Source organism: Larimichthys crocea, chromosome XII (assembly GCF_000972845.2).
Source record: "Larimichthys crocea isolate SSNF chromosome XII, L_crocea_2.0, whole genome shotgun sequence".
In the NCBI taxonomy this organism is placed as follows: Eukaryota; Metazoa; Chordata; class Actinopteri; family Sciaenidae; genus Larimichthys; species Larimichthys crocea.
In genome coordinates, this window is record NC_040022.1 from 5903140 (window position 1) to 5921843 (window position 18704).

Below are 18704 nucleotides of genomic sequence, written 5' to 3' on the forward strand. Positions count from 1 at the left end.
TGAATGACCTGTTGTTATGAACATAACTTGATATTTTTTCTTCACTGCCGATGCATACTGGTGTTTGTATATATAAATAAATTCCACACCCACACCAGAGGCTCCCTTGCTTAGGACTCCCACACACACACACAGTCAAACAGGTTTGGTTTGAAATGCTTTTAATTTGAGACATCACTGAAGCCCAGCAGTCCAGCTAATCAGGAGGGGCTTGTGTCTCCCTCAAAATCTTTAGTGCCAGATGCCAGGTTCATCTGTTCAATGCTTCATTTTTTTATCAGAAATACATCATTATATTAAGTACAAATCGTCACCATAAAGTGTCTATTTTCATGTCTAGTGATTCTTTAATAGCCGTTATTTTTGCTACATAGCGACGTTTTTGAGCAATCCCACTATCGGAAAATTTTTCAGCCGTAGCACTTAGGCAGCTGTATAGCTCGAATGATTCATGACACAAAATAAAAAGGTTAAAGAGAGTAACACCGCACAAACCGCACCGCCGTGGAGTGTTCCAAAAGATTTTTGTCTTGTATCTATCAGTTAATCTCAGATTATTCTTTTTTCGAAAAGACACAGAACTGGAACAGGAAGCATTAGAATCTTTAGCAACAAGAAAGAGTCAGACGGAGAATGTGTTTAAACATGGTGTGAACCACGTACGTCAAGTTTGGGAGACTTTTGGCCGCTAAATGTTGGTTCAGTTTTAGAATATAACCTGCACTCACTGGCGACTTATTATTGACCTCACGTTTTGTTACTGTACAATCACTACCTGTTTTGTGTTTATTTAATATGGTTGCATGCATGGTTACGAGAATTTTTTAAGAAGAACCTTTAATAATAATAATACATTTGATTTGAAAGCACTTTTCTGCTTTTCAGGGTACTCAAAGACACTTTACAGAGAAGAACATTAAATCATCAAAACAATATAAGACAGTGCACTAAAAACACATTAGACATTAAACATTAAAAGCAATTTTAAAAAGGTGTGTTTTTGTTAGAGATTTGAAGGTGGGCAGGTCAGTACAGTCAGGGATGTGTTTAGGGAGAGAGTTCCAGAGGGAGGGGGCAGCTGCAGAGAAGGCTCTGTCGCCCCAGGTTCGGTGCTTGGTCCTAGATATAACACTAGGTGTTTATCTAAAATCTGGGTTATAAATGAAAAATATACCCACTTCTCCAGAAACCACTACAGCACTGCATATGATCAAATGTTACAGGTGAGACAATTCAACAGTATATAAAGTTGTTATAAATTTTTTTGGGGCAAAATCAAATTGGGCTCCCTCTGCGCAGCTGTTGTCACCTCATCTCTAGGACCTAACTATCCCATCAAAAGCTTTACATAACTCTAATCAAAGGCTTGCAACTGTTTTGCGTCTTGTAGTTCAATACTAGTACTAGCAACTAGAAATAAATATACTCAATGATGATGGTTTAATACTTTTATATTGGTGTTTACCTATTTTTTGGGGCCCCTGTCAGTCGTGGGCCCTTGATTGTCAGCAATAATATTCAATCTCTTTGAAAATACTTTTGATACTTTATACATTTAGCTGATGATAGGCTACTTTTGTGCTTTAGTTTAAATCTTTACTAGTAACAGAGTATTGTTAAACGGTGGTAAAATATATAGTACCTCTTTTACCACTGTTAAGGATTTGCATATATTCAAGGCTTTTATTTTGAAGGCTCAAGCCGGAAGTCGGTTTTATTTTTCGGTTTGGCTCTACGTAGCTGGCCTCCTCGTTGTCAAGCGGGTTTGCAACGTTAATTTAATCGACACCTGCGACAACAACAAACAATATAAAGGAGGATTTTGTTTGCACCGACGATGACAGGATGAACGTCGCTGAACCCCGGGCTTCCTGTTAACGTGTTTCTGACCTGACACGGTGGTGATGTTGCCTCCCTCACAGAAACTGCCTGGCTCGGGCTGAGTTTTCGGTATGACAGGGTAAGAGGAAACTGTTTTATGGTGAAATTAAAAAAGAATATATAACGTCAGGACATTATATCCGTGCAGCACTGTGCCTCACATGTGCTTTTGTTTCGTCTAAAACGAGCTGGCAGAGCAGCAGGAGCGGACATAAGAGTAAAAAGTAATGTTGGTCGAGTTTGCTACCAACTATCATTATCTGCCTTTATGTTCCCCCCTTCATATGAACCGTAGCTAGTCTTTGGGGACGTCGTTTGGTCGGTGTTTTATGTTTAATAAAGCCTCACTGGACCTCTGTTAACCACTGAGATGTAACGTTAATGTTCTACATCATAAATAATTCATATGCTGTATCTGGTATCTCATAAAACCACAATATTAATGTTATGTAATGTGCACTCATGTTGATTAATATGAAAAAAATAACTCCCCACACTTACTAACTCATGTGTTTTCTTCCCTTCAACAGAATGAAGGCATATCTGCAACAAGTGTTGATAACTGTTTTAAAAGTAAGTATTTTAAAATCATAAACTGGACCCTTGATGGCAGATTTTTTTTTCTGTAATCATCATAAAAGTTTTTTTTTTTCTCTTCAAAAATCCACAGGTCAGCATCTCATTACCTTGCTATCAAGATTTCCCACACAGATTTTCAAATGAAAATGGAGGATATGCCCCTGTCAGGCCCAGACAACACCAAGCTGGAGGTGAGTGAACATGAATGAAGAATGTGTAGTTTGATTTTTGTGTCTTTCATCTGTTTTTTGTTTTTTTTTATGTGGCGTAACTGTCTTTCCTGTTGTAAGGCCTTGGTCCATGACATCTACTCTGAGCTGGTGGAAGATGCCTGTTTGGGCCTGTGTTTTGAGGTACATCGTGCCGTGAAACAGGGCTATTTCTTCTTGGATGAAACGGACCAAGAGAGCATGAAGGAGTTTGGTTGGTGCCATGTTTTTTTTTCTAATGTGTTCCAGTCCGTTTGTCTTTGGTGTGTTTTCTTACGTTTTTTTTTTTTATTATTTATTACAGAAATTGTGGATCAGCCAGGAGTGGACATTTTTGGCCAAGTGTACAATCAGTGGAAAAACAAAGAGTGCGAGTGCCCGAACTGCAAAAGATTGATCGCAGCTTCTCGCTTCGCCCCACACTTGGAGAAATGTCTCGGCATGGGACGCAACAGCAGTCGCATCGCCAACCGCAGGTGAGTCAGTAAAGTAAAGATCATTCAGGACTGCTTATCGTGTTGTTGAACACCTGATTAGATTGTTTAATTCTTTTTTCTTTTTTTCTTTTGAAAAATAGGCTGGCCAGCAATAATAACATGAGCAAATCAGAGAGTGATCAGGAAGACAACGATGACCTCAACGATAACGACTGGTCGTACGGGGCAGAAAAAAAAAGTGAGCACTTAAAAAATAGTTTCACTTAAATTTCCACTGTGCTTCCACATAATAAACAAACTTCTTGTTTCAATGTTCCAGCCAAGAAGAAAAAGTCAGATAAGGTATTTTTGCATTTGTTTTCCCTTTGACAGACGATATTAGAACACATTTTATGCTTATTTTCAATGTGTGTAATGAGGTTGATCTGATCTGAATGGTTTTCTCTGTGCAGAATCAAAATTCTCCAAGACGATCCAAATCCATAAAACATAAAAATGGTGAGTCTATGCTATTTAGTTTCTGACGTTTTGGTCCATGCACCTGGTCCAAGACATCTTCAGCTGCAAGTTGAATATGGACATCTGCAGCATAATGTCAACTACAGTGTGCTGTAGGTTATAAGTTATACAAGTAAAATGTTCACCTTTTTTAGATCTGAGGTAATAATAAGGTTAATAAAGAACACTTCATGTCATGGTGCACAACTGAAACAATTCAGACTTCATGTGCTGTAACTAGTGATATTAACCTGCAAAACAGAAGTGTCAAAACAACCATTAGGGCTTTTACAGGAGGTTTTATGTTACATGGAAGTATTAAATAATATCTGTTTAACTGCTAGCTAAGTATATAATGAAAGTGACTTCAGATAATCTGACTGGGGATGATTTGTCTTTTGATAAAGATGTTTAAAATTTTAATGTTTTTAATAGTACACGTGATTTTAAATATAGAGGATCAACAGTTATGTGTTTTGTTTTATTTTTCTAGGTGAGCTTGGGAGCAGCGTCAGTTCAGAGCCTTACAAGGTGACAAACCTTCCTTTTTTATTTTACTGCCTGCAAGATCACAAAGGTTATACATTTTGTATTGTTCAGTGCTAAATCCTGATACCGGTTCTTGGCCTGTGTTTCATTTCAGTACAACTATAACACCGGCATCAGTTATGAAACTTTAGGCCCTGATGAAGTCAGATCCCTTTTAACAACGGTGAGCCACTTGTCTCTATTTATCAGGATAGACCCTTTTAAAAAAAATTTTATTGCTCAGATGTTAATCATTAATGTCGCGTTTGTTTCTGCAGCAATGTGGGGTGATCTCTGAGCACACCAAGAAGATGTGCACCAGGTAATTACTGTATAATCTGCTGGCACGTAGATAAACTAGTGATGAAACGTGTCCGCTCTGGGTTAACAGCTTTTCTGGAATAATGCAGGATAGTTTCAGGTACCGTAACACCTGGCTGTGTGTGATGTTATTTTATCCAAAGCCTGAGGTTAGTGTTTTTATATTCCTCAGTTTGGCCCCTCTATGAAACTTACATAAAAACTAAGTCACTGTCTGAAACTGAACCTGGAAACATGATCAGCTTCATCCGTGCCTTTATGAAAGTGATCACATATGTCGGGGCTAACTTGGGTACACAGGTGGCAACTCATTGCATTTCATTGTTTGAAATTTGTCTGGACGCAGTGATTGACTTGTCTTTCTTCCCAAAATGAAACTCTAAATTCTGCAAAGGTGTCAGAAAACATTACACGCAGAGAGATTTTGAATTAGACCGTGGCGGACCCTGTCAGCGATCAACCTCTTTAACATTGCATAACCTTTTAACACCTCATTGCTGCTCCGCTCCATCTGATTGGTCACTGATTGTGTCCGCGGGCACTCCATCCCATCTCTCTCCCTCCCCGTGGCCGTATGCATGCAGGGGCAGGGTGACGCGTGAAGCTGTGCGCCGTTGTGCGGCCGTCAGTCAGGGATGTATAATGCCACCTTGTGTCCCACCAGGTCTCAGCGATGCCCCCAGCACACGGACGAACAGAGGAGGGCCGTCAGGGTGTTCCTCCTGGGGCCGTCCGCGTGAGTGTGCCCTGTCCCGTTCCTCACCCTCCCCCACCCACCTATCGCTCACAAGTGTACTTAACAAAAGTCATGTTTGAATGAGTGCTGTGATCGTCATGGTGTAGATGTTTGCTGGTACACTTCACTGTTTTCTGATCAGCTTTTGCCACAGATGGAAATAGAACAATGCTGCTGGTCAGTGTTGTGAGGAAAATCTCTGACTAAGGCAGAGTTGTGACTCTAACAGAAGAGCACGCTGCAGCTAAAGGGGGGACTGAGTGAGATTATCCATTACCACCAGTGTTTTTCTTGGACCATACTGGGTCTCATTGGAGGGGCACATGAACCAATGTGATTCACCTTTCCTGCAGGCTTGTTAATGCCTCCTATACAAATAACGTTTGACTACCAAGGCCACATCATATTTCAAGCTTTATGTTGCAATTTAGAATTCAGATGAACATACGGTTGCTTTAAAGTACAAAGCATGTACTCAAGATTACAATAACGTTACAACATATTCTTTCTGGTACGACACAGGAGATAGAGTGCATGTTTTGATATTGACAAATACATACATCATAAATATTTTGAATATAAATGATTTAATTAGTTTCAACAAGTGGACAACATACAGATATCAAACACACGTTTCACAAGAACAATAAGTCAAACAATAGTAAATATATTAAGAATAACTTGTGCAAGAAAAAATTTATCCCACGTGAGAAGACCAAAAATAAAATATTACAAGTCCAGTTTATCTGATTCAGAGCCGATACTTCAATAAAATACCAAATATTTTCTAACTGAATGTAAAGCATGACCTCCTCAGCCCAACGTCCATATACAGTTGTGGTGGTTTTATTGGCTCAAGTAGAGAATGAATTAAGTTTACATACTCTTTGAAAATGTTGTGTAATGTCAGACAAGTGCAGAACATATATAAATGACTATCTGGTTCCTGTTTGCATCGCTCAAATGAGCGACTGAGGTATGCTCTAAAGTTACAGTCATGATCTTTGACTTTGTTAGATCTCTTGAAATCCTTCAGGATGCTACCAGCCGAGAGAAGAGGTTCACATAAGTGTAGATGGAGCAACAATTTCTTCATAGCAAATTAGGCCAGAGGGTCCAAGGGAAGTGTTATGTGAACAGGTTCTGTGTATCTTTTGTTGGAAATGGCTAATGTATGTCAGATGGTCTGTAAAAGGAACCCTTTTATTACTGTGGTCGGTCTGAGTTGAAATGCCTGAATTTGGTTCTCCCTGTCTGGGTTGTCGTGTAATAGGCCGTCGCTGCCTGATGCCGACGCCGCTGTGGAGAACGACAGCTTTGACATTCCAGATGGACAGACCTTGATGAGCCGGCTGCAGTGGGAAGACTCCCCTGATATTTCACCCGCCGACTCCGCTTCGTCTAAAGCCAGTAAGGGAGCAACATGCATCACACGGAAAGACGTTTCTTTTAAATAAAAGACAGCTGATAGATTCATTTTCTGTCTCTCTGACAGGCACCAACCATTCAGATTCTAGGAGACCCAAGAAAAAGAAGAGGACTTCTCTTGGTATGAATAGTGGAGGAGGAGGGGGAGGAGGAAGTCTGACTGGAGGCGGTGGTGGTGGCGGTGGCGGCAGCAGCAGCAGCAGCTCTCAGAGTAATATCAGCTTATCGACCAAAAAAAAGAGGCCCAAACTCTCAGCACCTTCTATTTCCAGTATCTATGATGACTTAAATTAACATAAACCCTGTCTGTCAGACCAGTTCTTGCATCCTCTATGAAGTCCCTCCACTCATACCTACATTTACAGGCCTGGACAGGATGGGACGACTTACTAATTCAGCCTTGACAAATCAGGCAGTTTAATGAACGTTTGTTCTTCTGTATTATGAACACAGCTTTCTAAAAAAACTGTGGACGGTCACAGAGTCCAATCAGAGTATCTACAGGAACTCATTGTGAAAACCCCACCCTAAAACAGACTTCACCTGCTGCTTATTCGAGTGGTTTCGGTTCAACCACTGACGTTTCGTGGCTCACACATGAGTTCATTCCAAAGGTGTTGGATGGGGGTTAAGATCAGGGCTCTCTGCAGGTCAGTCAACTGGGAAAACAATTTCTCTACGGCTTTTTGAAGCACACCATTGGCTAAAACATCATTTATTTACTTTAATTAGTACTACTGATTAAAAACCAGCCCCTGGTACACAAAGGTAAGTTGTCTGGGGTGTCCACATTCTTTAGTCTGTCTCTGCTGTTCAGTTTTTTTTTTTTCAAACTCAAAATAGTAGGAAAAACATTTGTGGTGTCACTGGGACCCCTAAAACGATACCATAAATGACCTTTTTCATTGCAGCCGTTTTAATACAGGTTTAATTAATAGTAATATTAAGGGCTGCACTCCATTTAGCTTTCATGATTTCAGCGCCCTGCCACTGCGCATGCTTGTTTTTACTGATAACACCGCCATTATTGACTGAATTAATGTCACCTGAGAGTCAGATAGACCTTTTTTCACAGCAGCCATTTTGTCATGAAATAGTAAACACAGGTGTTTTGCAGTGATGCTCAAAATGGCTGCTGTGGAAAAAGACAAAAAGAAAACATCCAACATACCTTTTCTCATTACGTTTTTTTTTTTCAAACTACTTTTAAGTTTAAGCACGAACAAGTCTTGAATTTGGCTTTCTGAAACCTTCAGGTACTCTGTCATCGTTGGCCTCCCTGTGAGCCGCCCCCCCACCTCTGTTTTTTTTGGACTGTGTGTTCATTTTCACTCGCGTATACTGGAGTACTCATCAGTGGCTTTTTAATTCTAGCATCGTATTGCACAGTCGTGTGGGAGTGCCTCTGTATGCTGACTCGCATCCAGTGTGAACGTCACTTTTTTTTGTGTCGTGCGTGTGAGTGTGTGTGGTTAGAGGGTGCGTATGTAATCATTTCTATTTTCATAAAACTATGCATCCTAGAATGTGACATTTTTTGTGAAAGTATGCGTGCCATTTTAAATATTTAACTCTTCCTGTTTACATCAACAATATATTTAAGTTTGAATTTTGTCGCTGCCTGTGCAGTGATTCGATATGTATATTATTTGTGTGTAAATGCAGATTTTGATATTTGATGAGCCACTAGGCTTTTGGGGCACATGTACAGTACGTGTATATATGATGTGTGATGGAAAATGAATCATGAATCCAGTGCAAGTTTCTTTCCTCAGTACAAACTTTATCCACATGTATTTTCACTCAGTTTCTGCTTAGAACTCACGTCATACATGACATAGATCAGTGCTGCAGTTCAGCTTGTCATTCATGGTCATGAGTGAGAAGTCTGCATCTTTAGAAGCCTATAACCAACAATGTCTAATGTAAACGTTGTAAGATATTATACATGCTTTAGCGGTCGAACGCACTATTTCACTAATCCTGCGCTTGCAGCTTTTCACAGTCGATGTCTTCATGAACATTTTCGTCTTTCTTTTATAAATCGGCTTCACAAACTGTTGCAGATATTAATGCAGTCAAAAGTGCATAGTTGATTACAAGGATAATGTATTTTATTTGTATATATATATCAGGACATCGCTGTTAAACTTAGGGACTGTATGAAAATTTAAATTGGGGTGTTAGGGTGCAAGTATACGCCACCAGAGAGCTTGATGGATGGAATACTTCCTAAAAACCTCTAATGTCAGAATTGTGGAGACGGTGTGCCACAGTTCCACAAGTCATTTTCCCAGAACCGAGCCAGGGTTTGATCCTCTCACTTTGAAGCTATTTTACTATCTTTCTTGGTTGTTTACATAAAAAGTGACAGAACTTTTTTTTTTTCGTGAATCAGCAAGTATGACATTATAAATGCCTTTCAGGAGAGCCGGTCTGAAAATGTGCACCATTATCTCTTCCATGACATCCACTTGGAACAACTACAAACCTGGAACAACTACCTTCTGGCGTAGCCGAGGACGCTTTGTATAAACTAGTTATTTTTTTAAAGTTTTTAAAAAAAAATACATAATCTGACCTTTATGTATTGTAATTTTTATTACAGCAGGAAAGTTTTTATTTATATATATATATATAATATATATATATATTATATATATATATATATATATATATATATATATATAATATATTATATACTATAATTACATTCTTGTGCATTGTACATTTAAAAAAAAAAAAAAAAAAAAAAAACAAAAACAGCATGTCATGGGGTCTGGAACATGTGTCTAGCATTAGGTCTCCATATCAAGACTTTACTTTCCTCATCAAAATCAGCTAGCTTCTAGGACCAGCCAATTCTGATTGACTCATTTGGTGGAATACAACATTTTAGAAATAGAAAATAATTTTATATTTACCATTTTTGTGTTTGTCAGTATTTTAGTTTATTTTTTTCAAAGACGAGAGTCCAAATAGAATATTAATAATATTCAGGGATTGCAAAATATAAATAGAACCCTTTTCTTCACCCCCAGTAATTTTCATACAGTCCCTGATGTCGAGTGTGTTCACTTGTCTCAAACGTCATGAACGTGGCAATCTGTTGAAACCCGATTTCATTTCCAGTATGAATATCATTTTCCCATTTCTGTTAAGGTCTGTAGTGACTCTGAACGTGCCCTTTTAAATCTTTTCCAGTACAGTCTTGTGATGTGCACTAAAGATAAATCAACTGTTATTGAGATACTTTGGTAGATATGATTAGATTCTCGAGCCACCTTTGGTAGAAGAAGCTGACAGCTGATGTTCTGCCGTGGCGCTCTCTGTGTATCTGTGTGCAGTACGAGTGCAATAACAAAGAATGCGATGTTGTGAGTTTTTCCCGATATTTTTTCCATGCACAAATCCGTGCATGCGTGAATGACTGTTGTATATGAACATAACTTGATATATTTTTCTTCACTGCCATGCATACTGGTGTTTGTATATAAATAAACACAAACCACACCCAGAGGCTCACTTCTTTAGACTCCACACACACACACACAGTCAAACAGGTTTGGTTTGAAATGCTTTTAATTTGAGACATCACTGAAGCCAGAGCAGTCCAGCATAATCAGGAGGGGCTTGTGTCTCCCTCCAAATCTTTAAGTGCCAGATGCAGGTTCATCTGATTCAATCTATCATTTTATTTACAGAAAATACATAATATATTTACAATATCTTCACCAAAAAGTGTCTATTTTCATGTCTAGTGATTATTTAAATTAGCCTATTTCTACATAGCGACTGTTTTTGAGCAATAAAAATATCGGAAATTTTTCAGCCTAGCACTGAGGCAGCTGTACAGAGCTCGAATCATTCAAATGACACAAAATAAAAAAGGTAAAGAGTTAACACCTGGCACACACAGCACGACGGTGAGTGGTTCCAAAAGATTTTTAGATCTTGTATCTATCAGTTAATCTCAGATTATTGTTTTTTTCGAACACAGAAACAATGGAACAGGAAAGCATTATGAATCTTTAGCAACAAGAAAAGAGCAGACGAGAGTGTGTTTAAACATGGTGTGAACCACGACGTCAAGTTTGAGGAGAAGCTAAATGGTGGTTCAGTTTTAGATAAACAGCACTCACTGGAGATTATTATTGACCTCACGTGTACTGTACAATCACTCACCTGTTTTGTTTTTTTTAATCTTGGTACATGCATAAACAGGCTCGCCTAGACACTCACGCACACACGCCGCAGGAATCCAATCAGCTGTGGCGTCTGCACCGAGCCCCTTTTTTTTTGATTAGTCCGCGTCTCCAGACGCCACCCACTGCTGTAGTTATTTTTATTTTACCTAACAACATTCAGCTGTAAGCGTGTGCTCGCTCTCGCTGCCATTTTTATTTTCTCAACGGCTGTGCATCCCGAAAATCAGAAAGCTGAAGAACACAGTGACTCCCACGAGGGAGATGGTCGCGGGGGCGGTGAAAAACTGCCTGTAGTTGATGCGAAAGTACCACACCACAGCTAGTATCACCACAAACACGGGCACCACCAAGCTGCCGGTGCTGATGGCCAAGCCGGCGGCCCTGAATCCTCCAGAGACCCCAGACCCGGCTCCTGCTCCGGCCCCAGGTTGAGCCCCTTCCTCTGGAGTGGCCTCGTGCAGGGCCTGGGAGATGTGGCAGTGGATCACGCTGTTGTGTGTGATGTTCAGGGATAACAGGGTCCTCTTGGGATCCTGCAGCAACTGGCCTTGGTAGATAAGTTTTATCTGTTGTTCCTGACCTGAGAAGTACTTACTGGAGCGAACGAGAGACAGGAAAAGAAGAGTTGTTAAAAAAGGAGCAGTGGGACATTTTTGGAATATACGCTTATTCGCTTTAGTGCAGCGAGTTCGAGGACTCCTCGTGTCTGCACGGTAAATGTGAAGCTACAATCTGTTGGCTTAGCAGCCAGCCTGGCTCTGCAGCCTCAGTATCTGTTAAACGTGTCATAAACCAAACTGTAAAAGCGACACATTGTGGTTTTTACGGACCTGGAGGCTCTGCTGGTTGTCAGGCAACGTGACAGCGACGACAGGCCTCCGGGCGAAGAAACAACTCAACTATGTGTTGTTTTTACACTTTAACCAGGCGTCAGACGTTAATTCCAGTTCTGTTAAACTAAGCAAACCGGCTGTAGCTTCAGATTTACAGTGCAGACATGAGAGTCTTGTTGATTTCCGTGTCAAACTCTCTGCGAGTAAGCAAAGAGACAGATTTCCCGGAACGTACAAGGATTCATTCAACAGTCTGCGCTCGGTTTGGGGTACTTCTACCAACCTTTTCAGCCCTCCTACTGTATCCTGCGGTTCGACAACAGCCACCTCCTCCGTGTCGTTTAAAAACTTCAGACGGACAGAGATGCAAGTGGCGGTGGTGGTGGTGGTGGGCAACACTGGAATGCGCTTTAAAATCTTTTTATCTTCCTCCTCCAGCTCGTCGTCGTCGTCGTCGTCATCCTCGTCCGCTTCATCCTCGTCCTCGTCCGAAGTATGAAGCCTCCCGGCCTGCTGTTGTTTGCTTTGTATGTCCAGCAGCAGATCTGCCCTGACCCCCTCAGCCCCCTCCCCTGTCCCCTCGCCCTCTCCTCCTCCTCCTCCTCCTCCTCCTCTCTCGGTCCCCGGCTCGCCGTCGTCCGGCTTGTTCTCCTGCGAAGGAGCCGGGGTCTGCTGTTCGGGGGCGTCGGCGCCGGGAGACCCTCCGCTGTAGCTGTCGTGGCCTCCCAGTCCGATCAGAGAGGCGTGGGCGCCCACGGTGAGGATGGTGCCCAGGATGTGGTCCCCTCTGTCGGCCACGTGGGTCGAGAGCCAAGCCAAGATGAGGGCCAGGGCCAGGAGCAACACGCCGCCTGCTGCTGTCACCTCCTCCTCCATCCCGTCCAACATGGTCAGTGCACACACTGCCATCTCTGTCCTCCGAACCTGATCAACGACAGGAACATAAACACACAGAAAAGTTCATATTTGGGACTCAGGCTGGTTTGGCTCTACACAATACGTCACAATCCAAGGTTTCTTGCTTCCTGCTCCTTTTATTTTCTGTTGCAAAGTGACACCATCACAATCTTTCGACAGCTCTGACCTTGCAGCAGCAACAACAACAAAGTTGCATTCTGATCACGTAAAATGAGCTCCTGCACATCCGGTCAGAGCTACTTTTACACAAGATCATCACCAGTTTCTTCGGGTTTAAACACACGACAAACACTGGGCTTTGAAGTTCATTGGCTTACATGTAGATGTTTGGATCACACGGTGGTTGTTTTTGCGAGCTATCGTCGCGATTGTGTGTCATGTTGGGTTAAAGCTGGTCAATCCGCTCAACAGCTGTGTCCTGTAGCTGTGAAGCTACGTCCAAAAGCTGTCCGGAGCCGTGTTTTCATGCTCACACATTACACTCGAAGATCAAGCCTTTTAAATAAAACATCAGCTGTTGTGCAGCCCTGCTTTCTGTGTCGCTAACTTCTACTTCATGCCGATGTTGCTGTTAGCGAGCTAAGTTAGCCTGCGAGCTAGCCCAGCCTTGCTGAGCTGGATAAAAAAAAAAACAAAACACGACCTTCGTGTGTTTACGACTCTCTGCTCGGTCCGTTTCGTCCCCGGCGGGTTTCAGACGGAGCGCAGAGCTCGTGTGAACGTCTTTTATTTCAAAACGTATCAAATGAACTCACCTGCCAGCTGTGAAATCAGAGCATGTTTGAGGACGAGGCGCGATGCTAGTTAGCTGCTGCTGCTTAACGACCACATAATAAACACAGGCAGGGGCGACGGGGCGGCGTGACGTCATCACGCCATGACGGGTCAGCCAGGGCGCTTGTTTTGGAATATGGGTCACGCCTCCGCCCCGCCCGTGCTCCTTCAATAACAGCTGTAGATCGAGGGTTATGTTTGCATTTATCAGGCTGCTGGTAGTTTAAACAGTGGGTTGGTGAAGTGCTCACACTTTTTGGTTTAGCTACAAGTTAGAAATAATAGTAAAAGTTAAGTAAAAGCATTTACTTAAGTAAAAAAATACACAGCAAAATGTCCAAAAACTATCAAAATAAAAGTACTCCTTATGTCGTTAAAATGTCAAAAGAAATTTTGAGTTTTAATGGGCTCTTATTTTGAAGGGACTCTTATTTTGAAAGACTTTTGTCTTGTGTGTGTGTATGTGTGTGCATATGCGTGTGGTCTTGTGTCTGTTAATGAGAGAGTTTTACAAAGTCTTTTATTTTGAAAGAGTTTTGTCTTGTCTGTGTGTGTGTGTGTGAAAGAGAGGGACCAGGCGAAAAACCGTTGAAAGTACCCCTCGAACAGGAAGGATTTCTGGCCAAACCGTATATCCTATCATTGCGCCGGCTTCACTTTTAGCATCTTGAGCTCTTCCTGAACGTCTACATGGGTATTTTGTGTCAGTAAAATGAAGAAGGTGGCTGAACAAGCAGTGACAATTATTAGATGATCGTATTCAATGTCTAACATCAGTATGCATTTAAATTTGTTTAATACATGTCTTAACCATGTCTTGAAATCTTTACTTCGTATGTATCAAGTAACTGTTAAACTGCAGAAAGTACTATACTGTTTTTCCCTCTAGAATTGTAGTGAAGCAGGAGTATAAAGTAGCATATCATGAGCATATATTTGCACACTGACTTATGTTTAGCCCAATATTACTCCCTCCTGTTTTTAGTAGTATAATGCAACATATTTTTAGTATATATATTTAATTTGTATCATCGTGTAATTCAAAAAATCTATGCATATAGTTAGTATAAACTTATTTTTATTGCACTTTCATACAGCCGTAAAGTTTTTATGTAAGCACTTTGCTGCCTTAATTAGTGTCATTAATATCAACCAACCAATAAAATATAAATTAAGGATTCATAAATTAAATATAATAAATTATAATCCAACAGGAGGTAAAGTTGTGAATCTCCATGTCAAAGTGCTCTTCATGGTTTCACTTAAACTTAAATAATTCTTAATACTAATATGTATTTCAAGTGTTAGTTTAAAAAAATAAACATACACAGGTTACTATATTCTAAAATAAGTTTTCAAAGAGGCCACCATGCGATTTAAAATATATATGTACAGGATGAAGTCACAGGAGCGTCCCATCATCACACAGCAGCAGGTAATCCCTCACAGAGCTGGGAATGTTCAGTTTAGTGACTGCTGAGGAACGTCGGGCTCCGAGGTGCAGGTGTAAAGCACATCGACAGAGATGCTGCAGAGAGCGAGGCTGGCCGCTCCGCTGACGTACCAAGTCGAAGAAGGGCCTGTTCTCCTGAGGCGGGAGGGAACAAACAAAAAGTCTCGAGCACTGGACGGTGAACAAGAAGAGAAGAAGTGATTCAACACGGACGACAGCTCACCTCGTATAGCTCAGCAGACAGAGAGTCCATCCAGTCACAGGGAGGGACAGAAGTGTACGAGTTCAGCATCACCTTCAGGGTGGCAACGGAGAGGACACACTGCTTCAACATCTGTGGCGAGGAAAGAAAATGTCACATCTACATGTATCATTATCAAACTCTCTCATTGCGCTTGTTTTATCTAACCTTTGGGCAGACAGGCTTCGCTCCATAGTTCAGAAGTGAGCGTGCTATTGCTTCTGGTTGCTGGTCCGGGTAATCTTCAAGCACCTTAAAGCACAAGCAGAACAACGTTTATCCACCAACTTGAGCTATGAATTATTTATTCTTCTTGATCACTGTCTTTGCTGTTTCACATAACTCTAACTAACCCTAACCCTGATGAGCTACCTGTAACAGACAGTCCATTGGTGTGTATCCTGCACAGTTGGTAACCTCTGCCTTGGCTCCATGCTGCAGGAGGAGCTCTGCAATCCGGGGGCTGCAGTTTGCACAGGCATTGTGCAGAGGTGTGTGCTGCTTCCTGCCTGCAGTTTTGGGGTCAGCTCCTGCGCCCAGCAGCTTTTGAACCACGCGTAGATATCGGCCGGCCTCAGAGGGCCTCTCGGCGGCGGAGCATGCGGCGTTCAGAGGGGTTTCCCCCTCTCGATTTGTGGCCAGCACGTCCGCTCCGTGGATGAGGAAGAGCTCCACGTGCTCTTCCAGGCCTCGCCGAGCTGCAATGTGCAAAGGTGTGAGCCTGGAGTCCTTCATCCTTACATTGACCTCTGCACCTCCTTCTAACAGTAACTCAGCACACCTGGAACAAAAGGCACATGTTTAAGCATCTACTTCGCAAAAACATCTAGTTAGTAGAGGACACTCACTGGAATGACTGGGCAGATGTGCAGAGGTGAAGAGGAGCGCTGCCGTCTGCAGCCAGCAGTTCAGACTCTGCTCCATGAGAAAGCAGCAGCTGGACACAGGCAGCATGGCCGCCTAAACAGGCATCATGGAGGGCGGTGTTTCCTCCGGGGTCAGCGTTCACCTCAGCCCCACGAAACAGCAGCTCCTCCACGCATCCTGTGTGTCCTCTGCTCGCAGCCAGGCGTAACGCTGAAGTTTGCTTCACCTTGGAGCTCAGCGTCCACATGCCTGACAGAGGAAACACAAAGGCAAGTCAAGTATCATCAGCATTGATCAATAAAAAAGAGATCTGAGACTCATACCCATCTCTGGAGTCCACACCATCTCCTCGTGCACCGTCTCCATCAGGGCGTTGACCATGGCAGGGTCCTTCAGAACCGCATACACCCCTTTCATATCCCCAAACATGAAGGTGTTGTGAACGGCTGTGTCTCTGCAGCGGACCTGAGGTGGAGGTGCTCGGACTTCCTGGAGGCGCTGCTGCCTGGGAGGAGGCCTGGGGGCGCGGGGCAGCGGAGGCCTGACCATTGATCTTCTTTCAGCCAATGCTCGTCGAGCATCCTCCCACTCCTGAAGGTCCTGCTCCAGTCTCAGAGAGCGCAGCGAGGTAGAAGTAAACGGAAATGTCTCCTTTGACATGACACCTAGAGAGAAACTACCAAAAAGCTTTTGAGAAGTTTGAAAGTAAACTATTTTATGTGTTTTTCCAGTCCATATAGAAACCCCCATAAGGCAGCAGCGTCTTGCCTTTGAAGCAAGAATACTGTTGAGAGAAATGTCAGCCAAAAGGATTTTACTCACCCTTCACTGGAACTGCAGTGAGTCACAGTGGTCCCTGCTGTCATCAAGTAAAATCTCTCATCACTTCGGATCAGTCTTGTTTTACTTGTATGTAAATTAACAGTTCAAATGTCCTTTATTCGTGGTCTCCACAACACCACAAGGCTGTTGCTCAAACACAACTTCAGCACTAGTTATTAATAGATCAGAATGCAAGCTGACACTTGTATTACCCAAAATGGCCACCAAAGGGCAGCATTGATCCAGTATTTATGACTCCAGAAAAACCAAAGAGCAAAGAAAATGTCAAGATAGACAACAGGCCTCTAGAGTTCAAAGGCTATTACAGTGTTTTTATGTGGGATACTGTAAATGTGGAAACGCTGTTCTGGAGCAACCATACCTGATAAAACCTCAGCCAGTAACAGCTGATTTGATTTAAAACTCATGATTTGTTTTGCATGTTTAAATATTGTTATATGAAAACAATACAAGTTAGTGCATGAGCTATTATTATTACAACAACATTACAGGTGCATCATTTTAAGATACTCTCTTCTTCTGGATGTAATGACCAGATGGTATTTTGATGAATTTGAGCATTGTTCAGAAAATATGGATGGGATTTCCAAAAGCTATAGTCAAAACAAGGTCTGTTTGTAGCTGCTTGGGAGCATTCGATCCAATCATGGTAAATGGACTGTACTAATATAGCTTGACACAAGGCGCTTTTATACTACATGCCATTGCTGCCATGCAAGGTGCCAGCTGTTCATCAGTTTGTGGAGTTAATCATTCATACAGATTCACACAATCTTTGGGATCTTGCCCAAGGAAATGCAGATTGGATGGAAGTAGGAGTCAAACCACTGACCTCCCACAAAGATATTGCTGTTATTAGTCCTTTTTTGTCTGAGTACCATCACTGAAACAATAAACTACAGTTCCCATACCGGGAGTCGAACCCGGGCCGCCTGGGTGAAAACCAGGAATCCTAACCGCTAGACCATATGGGACCATATAGAAAACAACTGAGCTCTATTTACCCAGATGTCAAAGAATGGGAGCATTTGAAGATTTTCATCCCTGTAGGTTTGAATTTCTTGTTAATATTTTTTAACCTTTAAGTTAATAATCCTGACCATGGTGTTTCAGGTGGACACTATGATCCCTCCGTCTCAGTTTGAGAGAGCACAAATCAAAGAGAAAGCAGTAGCCCTGGTTCTGGTATCGCAATGACTGCAGAGAGAGAACCTGAAGGTCAAAATGAATACATGCTGAACTCACGGTGGTGTCTGCAGATGGGATGACCACTGATCCAGATAAGGTTGGCAAAGAAAATGATTCCTCACCTGGGTTTTTATCAAATTGCCTCTGAACTCTTTGGCTGCAAATCTGACTAATAAAGACAAAACAGTCAAAACTCTACAGGACAGACATACTGTAAGTGACGCAGCTTTCTAGAGACTTGTGGCAGATAAACAAAGGTAGGCTTTAGAATTGGCAAATTGTTCCCAAGAAATCAGATACAAAGGTAGCTGAGCAAATTGTGCTTTGCGAGTATGTTTTGACTGACAAAACAGAAGCTGGAAGCAGACAGTAGCTTTTGCTCCAGCATTAAACGCTCTCAGAGGAGCTGAAGTGTGCAGTGCAAAAGCAGCACTCAGCAGCTCTCCAAACTGTGTATCCATAGTAATACCATGAAACTACCCTCTCTTTCTTGCAGGTAGAGGACTAAGAAGTTTCATTTTAACAACAACCAACCAAATAAAAAAAGAGATGAGGAAAGTGTCACCTGTGGTGCTGAGGTTAGTGAAGCAGTTGCATTGATTAGTGGAGAAAGGAGGCAGGTGGAGACAGCGGAAAGAGGGGGACCAGCTTAAGATGTGTTTTTGCTACCACAAAAGCTGCCACCTCAGCCTCCATGACAACCGTGGCCACCAAGGTGTGAAACAGACCGGTTATGAGGAGTCTGGATAAGAGAGGAGATGC

General features: G+C 42.1%; 3 protein-coding genes and 1 non-coding gene across 6 annotated transcripts; 1 reads left to right on the plus strand and 3 right to left on the minus strand.

Moving 5' to 3' along the window:
- Positions 1 to 1697: 1697 nt before the first annotated feature.
- atxn7l3a (ataxin 7 like 3a) lies at positions 1698 to 9097 on the plus strand. 2 transcript variants are annotated; one of them, XM_019262897.2, is made up of 14 exons: positions 1699 to 1960; positions 2412 to 2454; positions 2552 to 2651; positions 2751 to 2883; positions 2974 to 3145; positions 3247 to 3344; positions 3426 to 3448; positions 3559 to 3604; positions 4098 to 4135; positions 4248 to 4316; positions 4411 to 4454; positions 5118 to 5189; positions 6463 to 6599; positions 6685 to 9097. In XM_019262897.2, the coding sequence occupies exons 3-14, from the start codon at positions 2601 to 2603 to the stop codon at positions 6909 to 6911; spliced, it is 1110 nt and encodes a 369-aa protein (XP_019118442.2). In that variant the 5' UTR covers positions 1699 to 1960; positions 2412 to 2454; positions 2552 to 2600; the 3' UTR covers positions 6912 to 9097. The 2 variants fall into 2 exon arrangements, with proteins under 2 accessions (XP_019118444.2, XP_019118442.2); XM_019262899.2 differs by lacking the exon at positions 5118 to 5189 and having other exon boundaries at positions 1698 to 1960.
- Positions 9098 to 9390: 293 nt separating this feature from the next.
- Positions 9391 to 13477, minus strand: tmub2 (transmembrane and ubiquitin-like domain containing 2). Its single transcript, XM_010739822.3, has 3 exons — positions 13332 to 13477; positions 11942 to 12582; positions 9391 to 11419 (listed from the first exon to the last, which is right to left on the minus strand). The coding sequence occupies exons 2-3, from the start codon at positions 12565 to 12567 to the stop codon at positions 11026 to 11028; spliced, it is 1020 nt and encodes a 339-aa protein (XP_010738124.2). The 5' UTR covers positions 12568 to 12582; positions 13332 to 13477; the 3' UTR covers positions 9391 to 11025.
- Positions 13478 to 14468: 991 nt separating this feature from the next.
- asb16 (ankyrin repeat and SOCS box containing 16) lies at positions 14469 to 17000 on the minus strand. Of its 2 annotated transcripts, none has more exons than XM_019262892.2 (7): positions 16734 to 17000; positions 16235 to 16587; positions 15893 to 16160; positions 15417 to 15825; positions 15213 to 15296; positions 15027 to 15137; positions 14469 to 14938 (listed from the first exon to the last, which is right to left on the minus strand). In XM_019262892.2, the coding sequence occupies exons 1-7, from the start codon at positions 16775 to 16777 to the stop codon at positions 14753 to 14755; spliced, it is 1455 nt and encodes a 484-aa protein (XP_019118437.2). In that variant the 5' UTR covers positions 16778 to 17000; the 3' UTR covers positions 14469 to 14752. The 2 variants fall into 2 exon arrangements, with proteins under 2 accessions (XP_019118437.2, XP_010738151.3); XM_010739849.3 differs by having other exon boundaries at positions 14470 to 14938; positions 16235 to 16576; positions 16734 to 16999.
- A 656-nt stretch (positions 17001 to 17656) lies between these two features.
- On the minus strand, positions 17657 to 17728 carry trnae-uuc (transfer RNA glutamic acid (anticodon UUC)). Its single transcript has one exon. It is a non-coding gene; the product is annotated as a tRNA-Glu (tRNA).
- Between the last annotated feature and the right edge of the window lie 976 nt (positions 17729 to 18704).

Bases quoted from the DNA above. Each gene is read 5' to 3' on its own strand.
- atxn7l3a (XM_019262897.2), top strand. From the start codon at position 2,601: ATGAAAATGGAGGATATGCCCCTGTCAGGCCCAGACAACACCAAGCTG. The intron at 2,652-2,750 runs GTGAGTGAACAT...TCCTGTTGTAAG, and splicing joins CAGACAACACCAAGCTGGAG to GCCTTGGTCCATGACATCTA. The intron at 3,345-3,425 runs GTGAGCACTTAA...TCAATGTTCCAG, and splicing joins GTACGGGGCAGAAAAAAAAA to CCAAGAAGAAAAAGTCAGAT.
- tmub2 (XM_010739822.3), bottom strand. From the start codon at position 12,567: ATGGCAGTGTGTGCACTGACCATGTTGGACGGGATGGAGGAGGAGGTG. The intron at 11,420-11,941 runs GTTGGTAGAAGT...CGTTCGCTCCAG, and splicing joins ACAGTAGGAGGGCTGAAAAG to TAAGTACTTCTCAGGTCAGG.
- asb16 (XM_019262892.2), bottom strand. From the start codon at position 16,777: ATGACAGCAGGGACCACTGTGACTCACTGCAGTTCCAGTGAAGG. The intron at 15,826-15,892 runs GTGAGTGTCCTC...CTTTTGTTCCAG, and splicing joins ACATCTGCCCAGTCATTCCA to GTGTGCTGAGTTACTGTTAG. The intron at 15,297-15,416 runs GTAGCTCATCAG...TTGTGCTTTAAG, and splicing joins CAATGGACTGTCTGTTACAG to GTGCTTGAAGATTACCCGGA.